Source organism: Hirundo rustica, chromosome Z (assembly GCF_015227805.2).
Source record: "Hirundo rustica isolate bHirRus1 chromosome Z, bHirRus1.pri.v3, whole genome shotgun sequence".
Lineage (NCBI taxonomy): Eukaryota > Metazoa > Chordata > Aves > Passeriformes > Hirundinidae > Hirundo > Hirundo rustica.
Window position 1 is genome coordinate 17353283 of NC_053488.1, and position 25876 is coordinate 17379158.

Here is a 25876-nt window from a genome sequence, read left to right on the forward strand (position 1 = left end):
TAAACTTGTGAGCACCGACACGTTGAGGGGGAGTAGCCAAGACCGAGCAGCAAAAACATCACCGCGCATTCCTGGGTAGTCCTCAGCTGCCAGCATCTGATTAAAACCATATCGCTCGCTGTGAGTGGCTAACTAATCCGAAGGCGAGAGTGCGACCGAATATTTAACCGGGGCCCCGGTCCCAGCCAGGCTACCGGCTGCGCTCATCGGATCATGCACGGAGCGGCACGGATCTAGCCTGTAAGGCGCTTTGCGAGCTGGGCTCGCTCTCGCACAGCCGGGCAGGGGGTGATGCGGGGCTGAAGGAGCTGTCACCGGGGGAAAGAGCCTTTTCTGCGCCGACGCGACAGTCGGTGCCCGCGGCGGGGTGCCGCTGAGCGGTGCGCGCTGTGCCGGGGCTCCGCGCTGTGCCGGGGCTCCGCGCTGTGCCGGGGCTCCGCGCTGTGCCGGGGCTCCGCGCTGTGCCGGGGCTCCGCGCTGTGCCGGGGCTCCGCGCTGTGCCGGGCTCCGCGCTGTGCCGGGCTCCGCGCTGTGCCGGGCTGCGTGCGGCCGGGGCTCCGCGCCGCTCCCGCAGCCGCGGCGCAGAGGCGCCGAGCGGGCCGCGCTGCGCAGGGAGGCGGCGGCGCCGGGGTGGCCCCGTCCCGCGGGGGTCCGAGCCGAGCTGCGGGGAACGTGTCCCGGCTGAGCTGGGGTAAGGAGCCGCCCGCATCCTGCTCCGGCGAGGCGGGCGGCCGGGGGAAGCGTGAGAGCAAAGCGGTATAAACGCGCGTTTTCGGTTTTGTATGTGGAGAGGATGGGGTTAACATCGTCAAATAGATTGACTATATAAGCACTAAATTTCCTATTTCCTGTAACTAATTAGTTATAATAAATAATTAATATGAAAATATTTCTCTAATGGCAAAGATAATGAGAACACAGGTTAGGATGCTGCAAAGCAGAAGTAGAGGTTTTGTTCTGGTTTTGGGTGGAGTGTTCCTTGCTGGTTTTGATGGAGCACTCCTCTGTCTGACAATGAATATCTGCATGCTACTTTAGTCTGGGGTAAACTAGGATAGCCGTAGATGTTGACTGTTATCTGGAATTAGTTTTCTGCCTTGACGTGACCTCTCAGGTGAGGATGTCCATTATATGGTGATGCTTAATGCTGGGAGGGTGCCAATGCAGTGAGCCATACAATGAACGCAGGTGTTGCTAACATAGACAGATTTCCTCAGCTGGACTTCTCCGTAAAGAGCTTTTACTCCTCAAAAATATTGAGACTGGTTACTCAAATGTGTACTACAAATTCACTGGTAAGGCTGGTGATTTTATTATTTTGAGAGTCAGGAATTTTTAAGTCTTCTCCTAATTAAGCTAGTTTGCCTTCAAAGGGTACACTTCTTTCTTCAGAAGTCTTCTGCAACTTCCATAAGCAAGGCTGCCCAAAATTAACTAAATCCAAGAGCATGAAGGCTTAGATTTGTACTCTGTATGCTAAAGAACGGCCATAGGTGTGCTCTGGGATAGCAACATCTCTGTAAACAGACAAAATTAAAGATGCAGATTCAATTAGAGAAAATTAATTATGAAGGTGTGTGTTCTTGTTTGTTGTGAGGACTTGACAGGCAATGTTAAATTGAAAGGATGTCATCGTGTCTGATAGTGACCTGCCAGGAAATTCTAATGCTAGCAGATCTTTGTGTCAGCTTCCACTAGGACCTTCCTGGAGGTAGGTGAGGCTGGAGACATGAACTGTAATCCAAAGAAAGTCTTTCTAGCTGAGCATTATCTGAGGGAGTCACCCATGACATCGATTCAAAGGATCACTGCAGTTGCACCCAGCACAATGCTTCTTGAGGTATAATCAGCTTTTCAAAATTCCCTGGATGGTGTAAGGATGTGGTCAAGTCTGAAGCAGAAATTTTTATTGATAGTAGGTTTGCATTGGAAGGAGGACAACCAAATGTCAGCAAAGGTAAGGAGGATGAGAGCGCTAAATGAATGTCAGGTGAGCCATCGGAACAGAGGCTTAACTAGCAATCATGATTTGGTGCGTAGGAAAATTCAGTGTAAAATGGAGGGAATGCTGAGGCCTTCAGGCTTTATATAGCTGGCATCAGTTTATTTTTGTGAAGGTCAAGGTGACTGTTTAATCTATCATATGCTGTCTGAAATGCTGCTAAGCATCTCTACACAATCCCTTCTTCCAATGAGAAGAGAATTACTTGTTAAATTACCTGCACACTGCAGACCAGTAGCTGCTGTGGATATACCTCTTGCTCAAGACATCTATTTCTCAAGCAGATATTAAAAGAGACACTCTAAGCACTAATTACTCTAGGTAATTGTAATTATGGAAAGGGTAGTTTGTTTGTTTGTTTGGTTTTTTCTCTGTGGAAAGCAAATAAATGCACTTAATATCAAGGAAGGGTGAATCCAGTGTGGACACTCAAAAATCAAAGTAGAAAAGCCATAGCTTCAGATATGATGTAAAAGTGCACCAATATACTGTAGTTGTTTGGTATTGTTGCCAAACCTGCTGATTTTTCTCTTCTATTCATACTCTCTTCGTTACACCTTAACATGTTTAGGAAATTTTGTGATCAGATGGCTTAACACTGGGAATGCTTGTGGAATTTATTCAGCAAGGATAGCAATATGAGACCACAACAGAAGTATGAATTTGCCAGTACAAAGCAATAAATTCCACATCTAGAGAAAGGCAGCTTGATCTGGAAACAGTATGGATACAAATCCTTCTTACTGGCCAGATTCTGTCAAAATGAATTATGAAGCAATGTGACGGTAACTTGTAATCTGCAAGGATTTTGGAGAAAAACTTTAGGCCTTGCATGTAGACTAATGGACTGTTGGTAGAATCAAGATGATACCACTGATTGCCAAGAGGTCTTAATGAGCTTCTGCTGTGAAAACACAAGCAGGCACAAGCCACTACTCACTAACTCATCATGGACTCCTCAGTAGTACAACTTGGGGTTGCATTAAAGAGATCAAATATAATAAGGTGTCTAAGGATTATAACTGAAAAGCAAAAGTGGCATTAGAAACCCGATTCTGAGACTGTGCCTGAGTTCAGGGGTCTCAGGGTTATAAAGAAACTGGATGAAGCACAGTGTCAGGCCAAGTCAATAAACAAGAAGTACCCTTTCAACAGGATTACCTTGTTGTTTATACAAGCTGGGCAGCTGAATGCTGAAAAAAGCATATTCTCCCATCCAGGTCTTATCAGCCCTGGCTGATGGAGACATAGACCCTTCTAGTCTCCCCTCATCTGAAAGACTATGCTGTGCATGTGCTCTGGAATGCTTGAAGATGAAGGGTCTCAGCTGAAATGCCATGTAGATCTTTACCCCCAATAATCTGTGGGATTTTTAAGTTAGTTTTAAAAGTTTTTCATATAGCTTTATAGCTGGTGCATGTCCCCTTAAATCTAAAAGCTCAGACATTACTGGGCCAGTTAAGGGCAGATTATTGGCCTTGGAACTGATTTTCCTGCTGTTCTGTCAGTTCATGTTGCATCCTTAAGCAATAGGAGGAGGATTATCTCTTCAGCAGAAAAAGTAGGTCTAAGAGACATGATAATAGACCTTCACCTTGACAGTCAGGAGGCTTCATGACAATGTCAGCTAGGAAGTTTTGCCTCTAGCAAAGTCTGTTCAAATCCTAATGCTGATGTGTCATACACCTAATAACTTTAGCCCCATGACTAAAATGCCTTTGCATGAAACTTTCCTCTTAGGAGGGGGCAAAAGGAGTTAGGGGCACTAAGGATGTAGTTTTAATGTTACAACCTGTTTTTCTACCTTACAGATCTCTTCTGTGCCATCAGAATACAGTCATTTCTGCTTTGAGGCAAGGGACAAAGGTCACTGTATGAGTAAGGACTAGTTTTCTAGTAGCTTGAAACACTGATCTATCTGCAAACAATCCCTGGTTAATGTAAGGTAAACTCTAGATTTGCCGCTTCTCCTTTTATGCATTTGAGGAATCCGGGGCAGCCCTATAATATGGTGTCAAGACTATCATAGAGATGGGACATTAGAGAGACCCTGGTCAAGATTGCTTTATCGTCTGGGTTTACAAATAGTAGTGTAAACTTCCTCTAATATCTGCAGTTATAATTACTGGTAGGGAAACTTGCTGTAGAAACTTACTGTAGTCACCTATGGAACTCTATTAGCTGTTCAGTAGGACATCTACTGTAAGAGCTGTAGTGGAACTCTAAAATTCCTGGTTAATCCTTTCTAACTTCTGGTATAGATCTTTCTGTAACACCTTTTTAGATTTGAGTCTTGTGTAGTTGTTCATTGCTTTTCTTGCTGCGTATACAAGGGAGAGCTGGGGGCCTTGGTAATTACTAATTTTGTAACCCTTGTACTAAATGGTATGCTTCATAATACCTAGCAAGACTGGAACTGCTGTAGAAGAGCCTACAACAAGTAGGATCTGCAAGCAAAATTTTCATCAGTCTTCTCAGAATACATAATGAACATAATTTGCATCTCTTACAAGAGGCAAGATGGAGTGAGTCCTCTGGCAGTAACTGCTACAACAATTTGTGTATTGAGAGGCACAGTATCTGGGGGTAGGTGGAGTGCTCTTCGATTACTGCTGAAATGGATGTTTAATGATAGGCTTTTGGCTGCTCTTGGGATAACCAGGATGGGTAAGCAAACTGCCGTGCTCAATAACATGGCCAGGATTACATCGCTTTAGGCTGTGTGAATGCAGGAATAATACAGGAAAATCCTATTTCTCATACAGATAAATTTGTGAACTGGTAGAGAGCACAAATAAGAGTAAACTGTGAAGAACATATGCAATCTCTCTCAGTACAGCTTGCATATATCTAAACTGCAAAGAAGGATAACTGTGCCAGCAGCAGACAGTTAACAGTACGCAGCTGACATAACCTATGATAACAGATTCAATATGTGTCAAGTTCCTGCTCTGAGAAGGAGGGGTGAAAAGCATAGTTATTGGCAAGAGTCCCTCACTATACTAACAAGCAAGGAGATCAGAACCAGGCCTTCTAGGCAGGAGGGCTTTAGGAGTACAATTGGAAATGAAGTGTTTGATTTGTTGTTCAGTTCAAACTCAGTTGCATCTGAGTAAACACTAGATGCCTTGAAGAACAACTGCTTTGCTTCCATGTTGCTTGGTATATCCAGGGAGTCTCAACAAGGAATATTGAAAAAAGGTTGAGCTGTAGGCACTGCGTCCACATTGTTTGAGATTACTCATCCCATGGGCAGGTGATGCTTTCCTTAGCAATAACTACAGCAGGCAGCTGAGCTCTGGCTAAGGTGCCACTAATCTGCGAAGCTTCAGAACTGGAAACTGGAGAGTTGTATAGAGATAGAGGAGTGCTCCCTTAGCAGGTTGCAAAACATGCCATCATCTTTCTTGAAGGTTGACAGGAAGAAAATTCTTGCAGATAATTTATACTATAATTAGAATATAATCTAATAATTCTCTGTTTCCAAAGTAATAGCTCTCTATCAGGAAAGGTATCTCGGAATGACCTTTCAATTTCTTTCTAAGGGAAGAGTTTGGAGTTCAGATGTCAATGTTGCTAGTACTAAAAGTGAAGGGATTTTTTAATTCAAGGAATTAATTAATAGGTTACCATAGCTAATGAATAGAGATTGGAAAGGCTGATATCGAGCCTTGTTACGACATGCTGTCTTATTCCTGGAACAACTCATAAGGTGAAGTGGACTAGCTATATATCTGGGCACTACCTTTGAATACTGAAGCTCCTGGCTGAAAAAAAATAGCTCTAACAAACACTATGACAGTGCTAGCTTCCTTCATCTTGTGATCAAGTCTCCAGGGAACCAGACAGCACTGGCTTATTAAATGCTTTTTACTCATTAATTGATATTATTCCACATGTTCATCAGGTACAGCTTGTTTAAACTGGTTATTACTTCTCTTGAGCCCACTGGTTTAATCTTCCTGCAAAAGATATATTTATTTCCATGAAAAGTGGAAGAAACTGCTGTAGTTGGGTTGGCAAGTAACTAATAATCTTATCAGAAGTCATGTGCTTAAAAGCATAGTAGAATGATAAAAAAGTACCAAAATTATACCACTTGAACTGTGTGACCCGTTCAGTCCCAGCTGCTAACTTAGTGATACTCTCTTGGCCATGATTCAAGTGTGTACGAAATATTTTCGGGAACTAGGTTTGAATTTCTGTGTTCTTGCTAAAAACAAAAAGGTTCAGAGAAGACTGATGTGATGAGAACAGACTGTTCTGTTCAACTGATGAAACAGCAGCTGGCAAGTTGACTGAACAGTGAGGTGTCCGTGTGGTTTCACAGGCATGGTCCTGCACCAGCAATGGTACATGCCAACATCTGTAGCTGACACGGCTGATTAGTGCACTAAGATCTGTATCTCCTTGGTAGTTGGTACTAGGGAAGGAAGAACCACATGGGAGGGAGGTATTCCCTGATGTATCTAATGCTGTACTTCTATCCTACTAAGTAGATGAAAGTTCACCCTTCCCTGTTTCTCATTATTGGTTGTATATGATGGAGATAGCTGGACTGTGTTCCACATCCTGCAATATTTAAGTACTGTTGCAGTTTATTCCAAACCGGAATTCATGTTGACAGAGGAAGTCCTTAGCATAAGTCTGCCTCTAGTATCTCAACTAGAGATCAAGCCTCAAGTATCAAAGTATCAATGTACCTCTTGGGTACGAAGACAAAAACATCAAACAGGGCTTGAAAAGCAAGTTGCACATAAGTTCCCTGAAGTAAAATCCTGTTATTTTAGAAATACTTGGTCCAACAGGTAAGTGCCTGGTTTAACTAAAGTCACAATATAAATCACATGACCTCTTGAACACAAAGCACATTTCTACCAATCTACAGCCTAAGCAGGACAGTGCAACAGGATTTTTGAACTGAGTGGTGGGTGCATTGCTAATCTAGGCCTTACTCAACTGTGGGAATGACAGTTAGCTGCACTTGCTAGGCATGTAGTTAAATATCCTTTTCAGCTGTCTCTCTTACAAGATCAACCACGGACCTTTGGTCATACTCTGCAGCATAAAAGTATGTGTTCAGTCATCTTTCTGACAAGTAATACTGCTCTTGCATTCCAGACATGGCTAGAACTGGAGGTGAATAGTTCCCAGGCTGTCTGTGAACGTTTTTCTACCACCTGCCTTCAAGCAGGTACTTGTCATGTATAAGTGTGAATACATCAGGTACAACCTACTCGTAGGTAAGAATTTTCATGGATATTAGTTGCTGAATATGCTGGTTCATAACAGTAGAGTTTGATTGTTTTAACAGAGATAACAGACTATCGTTAATGCTTGCATCAGAACAAGCATCTGGAATGTTCCATCTAAATCACTGTAATCTCTTGTGTCATGTTACAGAAGGTTTATTCAACTTGAACTCTTTAGACACTGTCAGATACCAGAGCAATGGGTGTTCTAGCAGTGAAAGAAAACATCACATTTTATTTGACTCCTCAGCATGAGTGATCCTGTTTAAAAAGCAAAAGTCTGATTAGCACTTTTATGTTATTAGTTTATTAATGCATGCCCAGAGCTTCTCAAGGCTACTACCTTTGAAGCAGGAACTAAGCAGAAAATCTGGTAATCAGATGGGGAGTTGTTAGATGTAGATGTCAGTCAGCCCTACAGGGGCTCACACAAATGCACTATTATACTCCTGATGGGAGCAGAAGGCTGCCAGTCAAGATAATTTACTGATAACAGACTATCTGGCTTTACAACTTTGACTCTTGCTTGGCCTTGTTAGCCTTTAGTCTATTTTCGTAGCTTGAAAACTAAAGTCTTGAATTCAATAACATAGCCTTCTAACCAGAAGAACCTGACTAACCCTTCAAGAACAGTGGGGGAGAAAACAACCTGCCCCAGAAGCATGCTCAGCAGTTGAACTATTGCTGTGCTTCCTGTTACTATTCCATCCTAACAGGCTATATTTCACTTGGCAGTAAAAGCTTCTCTTGTCCTCTCCTGGCCTTGCAGATTCTAAATCAAGGTTAATATTTACATGCAATAGCTCTTTGAGCTGAATCATGTACTTGTAGGGACAAAGAAGGAGGGCAGGCTGTGAAGAGGACAAAGTATTAGGCTGCTGAACAGATGTTTAGCTTATCTGCCTCTGACTTTTTTGGGTGTCCCTAAGCTCTTCTCAGATAATGTCTCATCAAATTTAAGACATTTATCTTTGCCTGCTGAGGGAGGGAAAACCTGTCTGTTGGTGAGGATTCTGTTCAGTCCTTAATTCTATGACAAACTACAGCCATTATGAAGATTCTCAATTCACTTGTGCACAGGACAAAAAACATAATTATTAAGGGCATCTATCATATTGCCACCCCATTCTAAAATAAAAGATATCTGTAAAAGCATCTCTAAGGGAAACTAAATGTTGCTCAATGACATTGTTTGGCATGTTCTTCCAAGTCTTGCTAAGAAACAGGTATTTATGGGATGACTTGTCACTACCGACAGCCCTCCCTGCAGAGAGGATGTCAGAGAAGACACCGCAAGCACAGTATGCCAGAAGCTGTAACACTGACTGTCCTAAGGTAACTGTGTAGAAATGAAGTATGAAGTCTTGCATGGAGAGTAGTCTAGCTTGAGACACTAGGTAGCAAGTCACACACCAAGGACTGTGTGTTGTGGGCCTGACCTGGTGTTCGTCTGAGGAGTCATCAGTATGTGTCTGCTCTTCACAGGATAGTCCCTGAAGGAAAGGAGGAAGATACTGCTAGTGGTCTCTTTACAAGCCCTGTCTGGAGTAAATTGAAAAGGGTGAGAAAAAAGTGTGTGATATGTATGTGGTGATACAGGCAGAGTTTTGTGCACCTGTCCCAAGGTAGCAGCATCTGTAAATCTGTAGTCTGGATTTTTGAAACAGTGCATTTAGCACGGTAATGAAGATGGGCCATACAACATATTAGTGAGTAATTAAGGTGTGGTAACACCAATCAATGGATTCATCTACAAGGACAAGATTCAAACCGCTTTAAACTAAGCGCGGACTTAGTTGCTGCGGGAATGATCTGAATCTTTATTATGCCAATATATCTGAAGGTTCGACTGTCCTTTCACCCTTGCATAAAAGCACATGGATCTCTAACCTTGCCATGCTTGCTGGATGACTCTTTTGAGATGACACCAAAATTAAAGTATAAGAGAACAATTCTAGTCTTACTGCCTTCCACCTGCAGCTGGAGTAAGGAAATTCTGAGAGGCTGAGTACTGTAAAAGGAAGCCCCCAAGAAACAAATGGAAGATTTTAGCTTTATTTTAGTTACTTGCATGTTAAGCACACCAGCACTTTCTGTTAAGATAACACAAACTTAACTGTGATGAGGACCTTGCTGAGCTTTAGCTTGAGTGTGAAGACTAGAATCCATATTTACTTGTGGTTGAGGCTCTTTTATAGTGAGCAGAATAGACTACTGCTAGCTCAAGCTATGTTTCCCCCCACCCCAGTGAAATTTATAGGTGAAGCTGGAGACAGTTTATTTCTAGACATGTGGCTTAACTTGGGCATCAAGTAGTTATTTAAAATATGAACATATATTTAGGTTGCCTTTATTATAATTAATAATTGCATTATTAATTTTCACTAATTCTGTTGTTTCTGAGGTGATTTTTCAAAGACACCAAGGTCTCCAAAGGTATGATAAATAACCATAATGTACTGTGAAATATCACCAGGGAACACGAGTTTTGCCAGATATCAGATATGAGAGTAGGACCTGTAAAGTAGCTAGAAGTTCATCACTAACCTAAAATTGTGTTGCTAACACTAAAAATTAGCTTTTCCATAGCAAGACAGGGTATTTGCAAAGGTTCAGCCAAACTTGTGTGGCTGCTCATCTTCCTCCACTGTGGCTGTCTTTTTAGATTTTTGTTTTGTTTTGGTTTTTGTTGTTGTTGTTGTTGTTTTGGTTTTTGTTGTTTGTTTGTGGGCTTTTTGTTTGGTTTTTTTGTTGTTTTTTTTTTTTTTTTTTTACATGAGGTCTTGCTTGTACATATTTGCTCTTTGCTAAGTTATTTCTTTTTTATTGTCTCAATTTTACTTTAATGTGTGATATAAGTTGTGTAACACCACAGCTGGGTGTAGCTCTACTGATTGGAGGAAGAAGGATTACTGACAGGCAGGATTCAGTGCCTTAAGGTTATTTCTTCTTTCCAGAAAGAAGCTAGGCAGAAATTCTTAAACTTGAACTCAACTTCTTGAGAGCAACTCTTAACGTCTCTCTTCTGGGCCTTTTCCTTCCATTCTCTCAACAGTAATCTTCCATATAGGAGTAAGTGTTTAACTAATGATCCAACCTTAACTCTCTTTCCTTCATTATTTCTAAAGGTAAAAAAGGATAAATCTAGGGAGGATTTTCTCATGCTTATGTCTGAAAGCTATCTCCACCCAAACTATACTATTTGGCAAACTAGCTTAGCTACTCTGAAAGAAGAATTCAGTTGACTTCATTTTATCTGATTAAAATGTGGATTTCAATAGGCATAATCTGTTTTAGCACTGCAGCAAGTATTCTGCAAAATCCCTGTAGGCTTAATAGTTTTCCCCTTGACCCTTTGTCAGAATGGGCATACAAGCCACTCTTTCAGTGATAACATTTCTTAAATAACCATGGCTTGCTAAACAAACTCTTCCTCTGACATCTATTTCTACTCAGAACCACTTGAAACTTTCACAGCAACACCTTTGTTCCCTTGCATCAAATATTCCCTTACTGTGGCCAGATAGGTTGCTTACAGAGGTGAACAGGTATAGCTGACTCATCTTTCCCATTTGAGGACCCTTATCTCTGTTGATTTACTTGACCAATGCTAAATGCAATTCACAAACCATCTGGTAAGAAGCTAGGTCTAATTTTGCTTAGATTAGCTCGTTCCCTAAAGGTCTTCCTCCTGTTAAGTGGAAATTGAGGCTTTCAGGGTGAAATTCTCTCTTTAAGGTCTAGGAATTTGTATTCTTCCTGGGTTAAGAGTCAGTTAAGAATTTATATCCATTACTCAGTTAGTGGCAACCAAGTTGAATCAGTCTGGTTATTGACTTAGCAGTAAATTGGAGGAGGAAGGGAAGACAGGAGTGAGAGCAAAACCCTGAAAGTACATTTCAAGTAATGGGTAAAGCATCAGCTATTACTAAGGCAAATAAGGAATTGGCTATTGAGAATAACAAACTTCTAATGCAAGGGGCTATGCAATGCTTCAGCACTTGTATCTATGTACAAATTGTGTCTCAAATGCTGTATAAAAGGGGCGACTTGATCTGTAACACCTTGCCTGGATGTAGGGGGAATTGGAGGGAAGTGCAATTATTTATTCACCTAAACAATTTCTTGACTTCATTTGTTATCCTAAAATCGAGGCACTAACTGCAGCCACTGCAATATGCCAGAGACAGAAGATTGATAGAGTGGTTTTTGTAGCATATCCAGGTTTTGTGGATATCCAGGTCTTTCTGCCTTGCTTTAGATCTTCGTAACTCTATAAAGCTGCCCTGAGTACCTCTGTTTGGTAAGAGTGAATGCTTCAACCATGTTGGAGCAAAAGATCTTGACTGTAAATTATTTTTAAAATTTGTGTCTCAGAGGCAAAAGGGTCACATGGTACAAAGGTAAGTCCTAAAATTCCATAGATTTCTTTTTTGTCACTTTACAGGGTTTTTGAAAACCTGAAAGTTACTTGATTACTGTTAAGACAAATGTGTGGGCAGTTTAGCTTGAAGTTCTGTTGCATTTTAACTGGAACAGTCTGTCTGCAGCCTGAGGAAATTATTTGGTTTTACCTGTTGGGTGACAAAACTTCTGAGTTTTGCTGGTTATAGAAACATTAATAATATCTACTGGCATCTTTTGGGTGTTTTGGTGTCATCCTCATGGGTGTTTGGAACAGATCCTAGCAAATGTTTCTTGCTTTCTTTCCTATGCTGCTTTAGAGATACAGCTGGCAGTGCTGAATGAGAATACACCAAAATACTTGAGGTTGTATAAATAGCCTTAAAAGGCAAAGAAAGCTAAAGATTGACAGATTAAAACATGTTGGTGCAAGTACGGTCCGTTGATGTAGATCAGTGTGCCCTACTGCTTAGGTATTACTGAGGAGAGGGTTCATCACCTCCTGGCTGTAACTTCATGCTCTGTGTGATCTGACTTTGAGTCAGACTTGCCATATTTTCACTACTTACACTTTCAGGCTTTGTCAGGCATCAGTGCTCAGTGGAACTCAGATGGAATAACAGCTCTAATAGGAATATTTCTTCTTCAAGGTAAAATATTATGTTTTTCTTCTAACTGTTATTTGGATTTTTAAGGCTACAGTGAACATAACTGGCCACAATCCCATAATGTCTACTGAAGCTGAAACTGCTGCTACCAACAGCCAGCCGGAACAACAGGCTCCACCAAAGACACAGCCTTCAAAGAAAGAAAAAAAGAAAGGTAAGAAATGCTTACCACTTGAATCCTTCTCTATTCCAAGTCCTTAATCTTTTGCATTTGCCTAAACTAAGATCACCCTCCCACTACTGCTGAAATAACGCTGAGTTTTCTAGCTGACCAGAAGAGTGAGTAAATATGCCAATATAATAAACTTAACCAGAAGGAAGGCTTTTGTTTTTGAAAGCTTTTTTCCTAGCCTTAAGTTTTAAAGCTGTCTGTTCCACTGTTAAGTACATTGTTTGCTGAGCCTGACAAATAAGTGAGAGCCTCCTGGGGAGGTGACCAGACCCTGAACCATCATGGTAGCTGCTAGTCTGAACTTTGGCCTGACTCCTCCCCACCCTCCAGAAAGGAGATTTGTGCTAGATACAAATTCTAGTTGAGGGAAACTAGAAAATTCATTCCATGAGAATTATTGTATATCAGATAATAGATTTTTTGATAAATTAGATCATGTAAATATAATTACCTCATATAAAAATACATACCTAGGTACATGCTTCAGCTATGTTGAGCGTGTAAAGACGAAACGCAAGCAGCTCCTACTAGCAAGAACAGCAGAAATAACAAATTAGTTAACATCCCAAATGCTTACAAGGACAGGAGTACCAGGACTCATTGTAGAAATGATGGTGCTGATATCAGGTTCTAGTATGGGAACTGGGAGATTACTTTTGCACAGCAAGAAGAGATCTGCCTACCTCAGAATATGGGGATAACAGCTAAAGACTTTACTGAACACCCTGTATGGTCATGAGAATTACCATTTCTGCACGGTGTTTTTTCTTAGCACCTTTTCCTTAGCACTTCACTGTTGCTTATCCACATTTTAGTCTTTTATGGGGTGAATAATTGCTCTGAAGCCCCCAGACATTAAAGACTGGGCTCCACTCTGAACTGAAGCAACATTCTGCACATGTACTGTGATCTTAAAGGAATCTTGCAGTGCACAGCAACTGTTAGTCAGCTGTACTCAAGAAACAGTTTTAACATGTACTTTGCATATTCATATATGGTATGCATTTTTTTGAAGGTCACAAATCTCCACATAGCCATTTCTATCACCCAAACAAACAAACAAAAAAACCCAACTCATCCAAATGTAATAATAACCTCAACAAACAAGCAAACCCATCAAACATTTTCTCTGTCTCCAGGGCCAGAAAAAACAGATGAATCCCTCTTGGCTAGATTCAAAGGTGATGGTGTAAAATACAAGGCTAAACTAATTGGCATAGATGATGTTCCCGAGGCAAGAGGAGACAAAATGAGTCAGGATTCAATGATGAAGCTGAAGGTAAGGGCTTGATCTGTCACATAAGGAACAATAGCCTTCAAAAAACAGATCAAACAGTCACTTTGGTAAAACTTCAAACACAGCTTAATGGTAACGTAGTTACTAATAGCACATTCTAGATGGATGTTTCTTCCTAAACTGTAACCTCTGGCTCAAAGGACATTTCGCTGAAAGTCTGGGAACATTCCTCTGGGTATGTAGTCTTCCAGTATGAATGCTGGCAGTATGAATTTCATCACAAATGATGAGCTTGGTTTTTGAGGAGAAGGGGGGGATTGTTGTGCAATTTTATGCTGACCTCAAAGCACAAGATTGTATCCTGTATCAATGGTGACACTGAGAGATACAAACAAATTAAAAAAACAACCTCTGCAGCAATGAAGACCATTACTTCTGTAGTATGGGACATGCACATTCCTTCAATCAGACTGGAAAAGCAGGTAGAGAGGCTGCAGTAGCAGCAGTTTTGTGGACTAAAATCTGTTTTAAAGCTCTAAAACATTTACAGAGGAAACAGTCTAGATCTGTGGTATCGCTTTAAGCCTAAGCAGTAACACGTTATGAAAAACAAGTTACAGCTAAATCCAAGAGAAGTCTCATCAATTCTTTGGCATTCATTCTCTTTAGGGAATGGCAGCAGCAGCCCGTTCCCAGGGTCAACACAAACAGAAGATCTGGGTAAACATCTCTCTCTCTGGTATCAAGATAATAGATGAAAAAACTGGGGTAAGATAAACTTATTTTCTTAATGTGATTCTTAAAGCTACTGAGGTACCTGGAAGTTAGACCAATATGAATTAAATTCCTATTTGGGAACTATAGCCCACTTCCACATATAAAAATTTGCTTGTGAAAAGTTTGTAATGCTGAAGACTCCTGTCAGACAGCTATATCTTATTGTGGTTAGCCAAAGGCTGATAAAGCTGAGGTTTCAACTGAAGACTTTTAACAGTCTCAATCATTCTAACTACAGAGAATAGCAACTATTATATTTCCAGAAATTTAAACCAATAGGTCTTTTTTCCCAATTCCAGGTCATAGAGCATGAGCATCCAGTAAACAAAATCTCCTTCATTGCTCGGGATGTAACAGACAATCGTGCCTTTGGCTACATTTGTGGAGGAGAGGGCCAGCACCAATTTTTTGCCATAAAAACAGCCCAACAGGTATGAATCAGACACTTTCTTTCACGTGATATGGATAATGTTGTTGTGTAAACTTTTAACATGTGATAAGGATCTAGCGTTTTGTTCATAATCCTACAAAATTGCCTTGGGGAATACCAGCATGCATGGATAGATTTTACTGAAAGAAAAATAGAAATTGACTGTGTCACCACTGGCTTCTGTCTTGTACAGATTCTTTGTAGTCCAGAAAAAAAAGCACTCAAGTAGTCTTGGTTGCTATGATTAACAATGCTTAACTTGTCTATGTACCATGAAAGTCATTAATGAGATGAATAGAGCCATTAGCACAGGCTTCCCACTGTGAAAATACTAATTCTTAAATAAAATAGCCAGAACTTCACTCTGAATTAACAGGAATATAGAACTACATTAGTCTAGTTCATGTGATGTTTTGCCTCGTGCAGCAGAGAAATCATTTATTCAATTGTAACAATGATTCTGGGGCCTGTAAAAGACAGGTCTGGTCCTCCCAGGACCTCGTAAGCCTAACCTGTTGGGAGGGATTCTGATCCTTCTGTGCTAAGTTCCTCACATGCAGAAATCGTCTGCGGAAGGTTAGTCTCTCTGAGGGGAATCTGTATGTAAGCAATACCGGAAAAAGCCATTTAAAAATAACACTAGGAATTAAGCAGCTTCATAAACAAGGTTAAGTATTTTTTATTTACCAGCTTGTATTTATAATGATTTTATAGTCGTCACTATAATTACTTGATAAGCCCAGGCTTCAAAGCTAGAAGTTTTTTACCCATGCCTGCCTGCCCTCCCCAAGAACCTATTGGCAGCTTTGGACCCACTACAGATGGGGCTGAGGAGCTCCTTGTTAGAGCACGTTACTGCTTCAGTAACAGCCATAAGGCCTTCTTCTAAGTCTGTTTTATTAGTTTGTCAGCATTCTGTCCAATAATTGTATTGATTTCAGTGGAATTGTAGATTAAGCACAAAAGCCCTTTGTACATACTCTGGAGTCTATTACTTCATTTCACCATGGGGTGCTGCTTGCTCGCCTCTAAGCTCAGCCAGGCCTTAGGGCAGCTCTTGATTTGTTGCTGGATGTTTTTGTCATAAACTTATCTAGCTCAGAAGTAAGGACTTCTGCAGCTCTAGTCTGCTGCTGCTTTACTCCTTGTTGAAGTTGATAATTCTTGAAGTAGCTCTCCCTGCAGCTGCACGTTCTAAACCCCTTGGGAGAGGATGGTGTTAAACAGCAAGACCTGTTAAAAGGATTCTGTGCTTGTGCCAATGGTGATGGCTGAAGATGGGCACGTGTCCTACTCTAGACATTGACAAGGTGCTGGCACATGTGTTCCAAAGCAGTGTAGCTAAACTCACCAGCTCAACAACAACATTCCTGTTAATGGATGTGCAGGGCATGCTGAGCCTTTCTATTCACACTAAATGTCATCATGTCACATATCCCATTTAAAGCTGGTCTATGCTTTACACATTTGGGGTGATGATAATTTTATTATGCCTGCCTTGCTCATTTGTCATTTGTATACTGTTTAAAATAAAAATTATATAGAGAAGCTTTCTCCATGTTCAGTGCTAGAGTTGGTAGCAAACAGACAAATGAAAAATGTTCCGCCACTCAGGACATTGCCAGAAGGCTTGGATAAATTTTGCACTTCTAGGACTTGACATGCACTTAAGAAGTACTGCTACCAGCTTTTTAGCAAAAAACATAGCAGGTCAGCACAAATTCATGCACAGCCACTTTTGTAGAGTTGACAACAGTTCTACACTTGCTGTGTGCCTTCCCCTTGGATTCAGCATAAGCAGAATCTTGTATTAAGACTAAAAAGGTCTTTAAACTCTTGCTTTTCCTGTTATCTCAATCTAAGTCTTGTACTCTTTAGGGAAGTTTAGTTTGTTGCACAGATTTCTGCAGTAGAAGTCCAGGTAAAAATAGTACATGGCCTAAATTATTTTTCAGGCTGAGCCTCTGGTTTCTGATCTTAAGGACCTCTTCCAACTAATTTATAATATGAAGAAGAAAGAAGAAGAAGGAAAGAAAAAGGTGAGTAAAATTACAGAAACTGCATGACTCAGCATAAAGCTTCAATTTTGGCTGAGTTTTGAGCTCTTTTAAGACTTGATACTAAGCTCTGCCTAAATCCAGAAACTCTGGAAGCTATTGGTTGGCAGTTGTGCTAGCTGTCTGACTGCCTAGGTCTGATAAGCTCCTCCAAAGTGAGAAGCTTTTGATATTCTACATTATGTTTGGGAACTAAAAGTCTTCTGTTTTCTTTAGAGTGAAGAATCAAGTCAGACTGAGGTAGGTCTCTCCTGCTCAGTGTCTCTTGATTAGGTATGCTGCTGTACCACATCTAACTTTGACTTTCTTTATACTGCCTGTATTATGAAGGCAATGTCAGATGCCCCATTACATTGAAATGGAAGTGAAGGGGGCCTGTGGAACTAATACTGAGTAGTGATCTCTCTCATGCTTCCTTTCTCCATCATTTGCTTTTTAAAGCATTTGCCTTGCTTAAGGCAAGTTTTGAAATTCCAATTATTTCTGACACTGTAATCCATCTATTACAGAATGGTGGTGAAGAACTGCCTGCTGATCAAGCTGACAAAATGAGACTGGTAGGTTAAATTTTAAAACTTTGATGATGCCATCAAAGAGTTCATAACTAACTGTCTCCATATTGTGTAGGAAACACAGTATTTATAGTGTTTACTGCAGATTTTACAGTAAATCTGCATGATGCTTGATTCTTTTTCTTGTGAGAGCTCTGATACCAATTCTTTCAATATTTCTGGCTTCCAGGGAGTTGACCAGATGGACTTGTTTGGGGATATGTCAACACCTCCTGATATGAGCAGTCCCACAGTAAGTAGAGTCCAGCTTACTTCCCTTGGGTTTTCCTTTGAAAGCAGATTTAGTCCTAGTAATAAATACTGGTTTTACTAAAATACCTGCCTAGCAATCATCACTGGACTAGTGGGCTAGGGCTATAGAAGTATCCACTTAATCACCAGATATCATTCTAGTACTTAATTCTACTAGTGTCATTCCAGTAGCTCTAGCTCAAAATTTGGCCTAATTGCACAAAAGTGTGCATAAACCTCATCATAGCTCAGTATGACCCCAAAAATCCTATCATTTTAAATCTGGCTCTGTAAGCCACCATCAATGTGATGCAGTTGGTGTTGTCAACCCAGGCAGTGACCAAGTCTTACCATTGTATTGCATGCTTGGTGGAGAATTAGTATATTACTTTCCACTGGCAAATAGCTCTTCAGCATTATTCTGAAGCTGAGACTGCAACTTGAAGTTTTACTAAGGCAGTGTGATTTCACAACTTGTCAAAGCTAAGGATGAGAACTCAAACAGGGGTCTTTAACTCAAGTGGAAGTCTAGGTGTAATTAGTTCTTACTTACTCTACAGCCACTAGATTGAAGAACAAGAATGATATTTAACTATGGGATCTGAAAACTGATGTTTCAGTATTGGGTTTCAGAAACCAAGCAGGTTTAATTTGGCTAGAGACAGCAGTGCTTGCCTGCATGATTTTGAGTATTTACTGGTATAGTGTATTGGATACTAGGATCTCTTTTTTTGTAAACAATTTTCCTTGAGCTTTTTCACTGTGCAGCAAAATCTATGTATAACTAACTTCATTTTTCTCTCTGAAAAAATAGGAAGCTAAAGAGATTCTGTTAGTGGATTTTAATTCTGAAATTGAAACCAAACAAACCTTTGCAAAAGAGGATCTCTTCTTGAATGGCATCACAGCCTCTCTTCCACAACCAAATGCACAGACACCCTTCTTGCCTGAGAGTTCTTTCTCTACCAATCTCAGCTTCTTTCCTACACCTAATCCAGACCCTTTCAGTGATGATCCTTTCACACAGCCACCCCAATCTGCACCACGTTCCTTTGATTCTCTAAAATCTGATCAGAAGAAAAGCCCGAGTACCTTGACATCAGTGGGTGATGGTGCTTCAAATGGTGATATTGACTACTTTGATAAACAGTTTGACCAGATTTCTAATAGAACTGGCAAACGAGAAGCACTAACATGCCTGTGGCCACTTGAGAGTAGGTCACCTGCAGCAAGAATTCCCAATGTGATACGAGAGAGAGAACGGAATGGCTTTCTTGAAGTCTCAACAAACCTATTTGTGGAAGGTGCTTCCAAAGAAACATCTCTGCAGAATGGAGTAAAGCTGGATTCTGAAAGCAATATCCAATTCATGACACATGAGCCTATAACAATTAGCCCACCACCACAGAGTACCAAGCCAGGAAGAGGAAGGAGATCTCTCAAGGTGAACAATGTTCAAGTAATTTATGGTGATGTGCATGATTTTACTTAGGGAAGCTGGGTGAAGGAAGCTTTTGTTTCTTATTACTGTATAACTGGCTGACTAGCTTCACAAGACATCTACTGCCTGCCCTGCTCACACTAATCCCTCTGCAGCCATGGTACCTTCTAAAATCTATGAATGCTTCATAGTAGCTATGGTCACTAAGTTCTATACTTTCTTCTTTAATGCTGCCACTCTCCTGTAAAGATTGGGTAAGTATGCTGCTATGCACATTAACACTTGATATAATGCCAGAATCTGTTATGACAGCAGTATAACCTTTTGTGATAGCAGTATGCCCATCAGCCTAGGGTTTCATAACAATAAGATACTAGTACTAGCTTATGAGAACCCTTACGGCTTCTCAGTATTTGCCTACAAAGAGAATTCCAATGACCTGCCTGATTAGGCACAGGGTGGCTCTGGATCAGCTTCATTTGTTTTGTATTCAAATTATGCAAAACTCTGCTGGCCTTGCCACAACCACAGGGGTTTCTGCAGACTAAGCAGTGATGTTTAAAGGGGGTAGGTGCAGAGAGAAGCTCACTTGTAGCAAATAATTCAGCCACTTTAAGTCCTGCTATTCTGCTATTGACTTGTGACTACTACATATTTTACCTATTTAATACCATATATCCCCATAGGCATGAACAAAAGGGTTGATGTTTGAAACTCTTATACTCAAAAAGATACATCAAAACTCCCTCTTCTGCTTTAGATGGTAAAGTCTTCTAGATCAGGACTAGGGAGCCCTGATTGTGCTAGCATGTGTTCTGCCATGGTATCTCACTGGTTTTTTTCCTCTTTCTAGACTGCATCGGATGACTTATTCAGCTCAGACTTCTTTTTGCCATCTACAGAGAGCCTTAGCTTGAGCTCAGGGACACAATCAGGAGCTCTGCCAACTAGACCACTGGACCTCTTCAAAACAAGTTCTACCACAGCATCTCCATTGGCTGGTCTAGGTTAGTTTACAAAAGTAAAGGTCTTGTTCCATCCCAAGATATCTGCTAACACCAAAATATGGATTCTAGTTTTCCTTTACTTCTTGTGTAATGCTATACCCTTTAATCCATGTGCTGCTTGGCCTAAACTACTAAGTTCTGTGAATAGAGGTCTAAACTCTGCATCCTTGACTGAATCAGGATTAAAGCAATTAACCACTTTAACTTTGACAGCAGATTCCTGCTTCAGGTACAGAGGGCTTAAGTGAACCAAGCATAACTTGTGAGGTCAGGGTAACATTGCTGCACAGTGTCTTTATAATCATGTAAACGGATGTAATTATATGGCAGCGCCAACTGTCCCTTCTGTGCTAGAACTAAATATGTTCCTCTTTCCCTTTCAACAAGCTCAATTTTGTCCTTGCAGAACTGAAATGCAGCAAAGTAAAAAATTAAACCCTTTCTTCCACCCCCTTTTCCCCAAATGGTTTGATTTGTAAGTGCAAACCAAGAGATTTTTGCAAACAGTACATGAAAATCTTTTGCTGGTACCCTTTATGGAATTGATAAGCTCCTGCTTGTGGTCTTCAGATGACTGAAGTGCTGTGTAACAACAATCTCCCCCCAGGTGGCTCGCCAGCAACTTCATCACCATGGACCCCACAAACAGCTTCCTTCACTCAGGCTGCATCAGTCTTTCATGGGTCTATGATGCCTGCTCAGTCTCCAGGATTTACTCAACCACTTGCCTTTGGTACTCAAGCAGTGCAGGGCTGGAACCAACCTTCATCTTTTGGTGCCACATCCACTCAGTCTTCTGGTTGCTGGTCACAGCCAGCACAAGTTTCATCTAGTTCTTGGGCACAGCCAGCCAGCGCTGTAAATCCCTTCCAGAGCAGTGTGTTCACATCTCCAACTCTACCAGCTCAGACAGCCTCGGCGCTGCCCTCCATGTCAACAACAGCTAGCCCACCTCAGCTGCCACCCAGAACTACACTTCAGAAAGAGATGTCCAAGAAAGAAAGTGATGCATTCATTGCTCTGGATCCACTTGGGGATAAAGAAATGAAGGATGTCAAGGAAATGTTCAAAGACTTCCAGCTGACAAAACCCCCTGCAGTACCAGCAAGGAGAGGAGAACAGCAAAGCCTTTCAGGTGCTTCTGGAGTTTTCAGCAGTTACTTTAATAGTAAAGGAGGCATTTCTAAAGATAGTACAGATCATGATGAAATGGGAGCTAGCAAGCTGTCTGCCAAAATGACTGGTTACATTTTGGAGTTAATGGTTACTGACATAGAGGGTCGAAGGGCTGTCGCCACTAATAATTGAAGACTTGATCAGCGGCAGTGGCTGAACACTGACACCTAGTGCGTAAATGACTTGACTAGAACGAGGCAAACTGAAGTCTGTACAACGCTAGAATTTCCATCTGATTTAAGCTTAGTGAGGGACAAGCAGGATTGTGGCTCAAAGTCACTCCAAGCAACTTTCGTGTAATTTTTTTTGTGTTTCTAATTAGATGAGCTGTGGTGTTGCTATACCTGAGTTCTTGTGAAATCTGTCAAGTGTTTATAGCATTTTTTCTCTTTTTCAGAACCACCAAAGCCTGTTCCTCGACAAAGTGCGCTGCAAGCTGATGGCCTGTTTGAAAGTCAAGATAAAACAGACCCTTTCAGTACTTCATCGGTGAGTAGTAAAAACCCAACAAAACAAACAAACCCACAACAAAACAAGCTACAAACAAAAAAAAAACCCAAACACCAAAACCTCCAAATGATATCACCACAATTAAAAAAAGTCAAAACCCACTTTTTCTCCTTAATAACCATGGTGCCTATGTTTGAGAAGAAGTTTAATTCTGGCTTTAGAGGCCATACAGCAAAAACCTTTTGCAACTTTGAGGCTAATATGTAATCTAGCAGAGGGAATCTGTTGCAAGCAGGTTAATAAATTTATTTGGATTGGCTTGGCTCCACAACCAGTTTCCAAAGGTGCAAAGTTCTGTAGTATTGGGAGCCTTTACAAAAGAGTATCAAATAATGTAGCTGCAGAAATACTCCACTTTGGTTATATATAACCCTTGTCAGAGCAGACTGAGCAGTGTGGATTGTGAAGCTCTCTAGCTGAACAAATGGGAGGTTCCATGTTCAGGACTCTGGGGGGGAGAAAGTGGCTTCATTAGATCACTCTGTTTGGGACAGAGCACTTGAAGCCCTCAGTGAAAATTCTGGACCAGTTCCAGAATGCTGACTTAATGCTTCTAGCATCTGAGTAAAAGATCTCATCATGACTCCACTGGCTCCAAAGGAGTGTTGAGTAGCAAACATGATTTTCTGAAGAGTACCTTGCCTTGGACTAGCATAACTGCTAACACAGCTTAGAGCCCCCCTTCTTATGTCGAAGCAGTACAATAAATGTGTGTTTAGCAGGAGCCCTGAAGTATTCTTTCCAGGTGTTTGAACAGGAAATATCTCGTAGAGCTATGCAGTGCAAATCTGGTGACAACTGGAAATCCACTAACAGCTTCTCTCTCTCCTTCCTTAGAAGGAATCTCAGAATCCACCTTCTGGTCCTTTTGGTGACCAATTTGGCAATCCATTTGCATAGATCAGGTAAGTCTTCCACTAATAAGCCAACCTGCTTCATCCTCTGGAATTTGTTGAGGAAATATTTGGTAAAGAGATAGATAGATAGGTAAAAATTGCAGTAGCTTAACCCTAATGCTCTCTGAAATATGGCAAACTGTGCTTGGATGAACTTCTGCTAGAGTACCTCTGTCAGACTTGTATGTAGCTGCATTCTGTCTAAGCCTAGCCAGCTTCACTTTATTAGAAATAAAGACTTTATTCTTCCACAGATTTAAATCCCAAGCCCACAATAGATCCAGATTTCCTTTCCTTGAGGAAAATTAATGACTTTGTATGTGCTTCAGAACTCAGAGGGGCTGACTTTAATACCTCCTGGTAACTGCAAGTGAATGTTAGCATAGAGTGCCCTGCATACAGCTTTCTGAAATTTAATCACCTCAATAATTGCAGTTTAGGACTCTGGGTAAATTGGAATAAGGCTATTAGACTCTTACTCTGCTTTTAATCAAAAGCTGTTACAAGTGCCTTTGTTGCTAGAAACTAATGTAATTTGAAATGTCATGAAGACCATGATCTACTGATCCAGCAAATCTTTTGCCATACCTTCCCCTGAAATAGTCTAGCTTCTGATAGAAGACAAGTGTTGGTATTTATTGCTTTAGTGTTGTTTTCAGTGGCTCTATTTAAGCAATAAAGCACAACTGGTTACCATCCTAACATGAATTCTTTTCCATCATACTAGGTGTAATGAAAAGGACAAATGGGATAACTGGACCTCTTCTCAACATGATTTTTCTACGTGTTTCACTTTGCTGTCTGCTATTCTTGCTGTTGTTTTATGATGTTTGCAATTTGAAATATATCCAGGTGGATTGAAGCATGGACCCTCAAAGAACATGCTGTGAAGATAATTCAGGGCAAAGCAAATGGGGATATTGACTCACGCTGAAAACCCAAATTCAAATTGGTGGATGTTACCTTTACTTTAGTTCTTTGCACTCCTCTACAGAGAGGTTGGCAGCACCGAGTAATGTGTCTTGTACCATTTCCCTTTACATAGCACTTACTGTCCCCAAATAGAGGAACTTAATGTACCCAGGGGAGAGGTGTTGCCTTTACATAAGGGTAGTGAATTAGTAGCTAAAACTCCACACCTTAAACAACTGGGTCAGTTGCACATTATGACAGCAGCGGCCAGTTGTGAATTTAAGTGGATGCTACTCGGTTCTAATTGGTGACTGGACAGATGACTTGGTCTCTTTGCCATAAAAATGTGTGTATGTGTAGAGGAAAATAATCTAATATTAGCCTATTTAACTAAAAGTAAAAGTGTCATTCCACCATAAATGTGTCATTAAGGGACTGCGGGGTCTGTAACAGCACTGCTGAAGCCCTGAGTACTAGAGGCCTACACTGTAAGCTGAAAAACTTCTTGCAGAACTTTTATGTAGTTGTGGACACTAACCATTGTCTTGGTGCTAATATGGCAGTTTTCAGGGAGGGAAATCTATGAGGATTACTTTTCTATTAAGGTGGCTTGGCAAACAAATGAAAGAAGCCATTAGGGTTCTTGCTTACATCTCAGAGAATCCCTGATGTGCTCAGTTTGTGTTGTCACTTCACTCCATGCCTAGTTTCCTTGTGAACAGATGCACCACTTCTGTGCCATTAATATGAGGTAGTACGCTATCTCTTGGAAAATGTGCCTTTTCTCAAGAGCCTCTTTACTAACAGGTTTTTGAAACAGTTAAAACTGTCTGTAACAGCTACATTCTTGGCCAGTGGTGATGACTGATGTGTCAGAAGTTTTTCTGCTAATATTGCTAAACTGGAGAGCTAAGAAAGTCGACTTGAATACAGCCTTAGTACCCAATTCAGCCAGTCATGCAGTTAGTCTTGTATACAAACTTCTCTTGCACTTTCTGTAATGAAAAAAAAAAAAAAAAAAAATTAAATCACAAATTTAAGTATTTGTCTTGAACTGGAAGTGTAGAAACTTATTGATGTTACACTGTTATATAAAATTGTAGTATCTGTCACTTAATTACATTAAAAAGATGCAACTCTTCATACCAAATGAGCATCAGTGTGGCTGTTAATTCTGTCCTCTGTAAATTGGTCTTGTGGTCTAGTTGACATTTGGAGTTCAAAGCCTGCTGAGAATCATTCCTAACAGGTTCTGTAGCTGTCTGATGGCGAAGTGTCTTTCTGTAACTTCTTGCATTGGACCTGTTCAACAAATGCTGTGCCATATTAAAAAATGAAATCTCCAACTGATTTAGTAAAAACTGTCACTGGAACTTTGTCCCTTTGGCTGCTCAGCCTGAGCTTGTTGCTGCTAAAGATGCATTCTTGCTTCTTTCTGCAGGACCATGGGAGCTGAGTACTCAAATTGCATGGAATTCAGAAATTTCAATAATTCAGCTTGTGTATTCCAGGAAGAGATCTAAAGTCACGCTAGGAAATCTCAGAAACATGTTCTTTTGTTCAAAAGAAATTATATAACTCCTTTAACAGAGATAGTTTAAATATAATAAATCTGTTAGTAAGCTGCTCTTTTAGACTATTCTGCTTATTTCTAATATTGTTTGATGGTTCATGGGTTAAAAACAGGCAATTCCAAGGGATTTGTTATCCAGCTTGAACTATAGCTCTTACGGGGGTTTACAGAGTCACAGTGGTGCTTTTTTGTTGGTTTGGGGGTTGTTGTTTGTTTGTATTTTGGGGGTTGGTTTCATTTGGGTTTTGTTTGGAGTGGTTTTTTTTTGCGGGATTGTTTGGTTTTGTGGGGGTTTTTTTGTTTGTTTGTTTGTTTTTGGGTTTTGGGGGGTTTTTTTTGTCTCTTTGGTTTCGCCCCCGTCTTTTTTTTTTTGTATTCTTGACTGTGTGGCAACATATTTTAGTATTAAAACTAAAAAGACAATTGACTGCCTTATGCCAATTGACTGCTTATACGAAGGAATATGTTTACCAGCATTTGAGTTAAGGATTTAAATCACGGTTGTTCAGATTTTGAAATGGCCATCAGGATGCTAATTTAGAGCAGAACCTCCTACAAA

General features: G+C 40.7%; 2 protein-coding genes across 3 annotated transcripts in view; both read left to right on the plus strand.

Annotated features, from left to right (window-relative positions):
• On the plus strand, positions 1–25371 carry DAB2 (DAB adaptor protein 2). 2 transcript variants are annotated; one of them, XM_040089539.2, is made up of 15 exons: positions 1–240; positions 12354–12480; positions 13638–13777; positions 14405–14503; positions 14812–14943; positions 16898–16981; positions 17216–17239; positions 17509–17556; positions 17741–17803; positions 18617–19246; positions 20097–20250; positions 20858–21385; positions 21824–21915; positions 22774–22841; positions 23560–25371. In XM_040089539.2, exons 2-14 carry the CDS (start codon positions 12387–12389, stop codon positions 22834–22836), a joined length of 2151 nt encoding a protein of 716 aa, XP_039945473.1. In that variant the 5' UTR covers positions 1–240; positions 12354–12386; the 3' UTR covers positions 22837–22841; positions 23560–25371. The 2 variants fall into 2 exon arrangements, with proteins under 2 accessions (XP_039945473.1, XP_039945474.1); XM_040089540.2 differs by lacking the exon at positions 1–240 and adding an exon at positions 7129–7245.
• Positions 24491–25876, plus strand: part of C9 (complement C9) — a 25047-nt gene continuing 23661 nt past the window's right edge. Inside the window, exon 1 of the mRNA XM_040089934.1 lies at positions 24491–24495. Within this exon, the coding sequence (XP_039945868.1) occupies positions 24491–24495 (5 nt within the window). The remainder of the gene's footprint in view (positions 24496–25876) is intronic.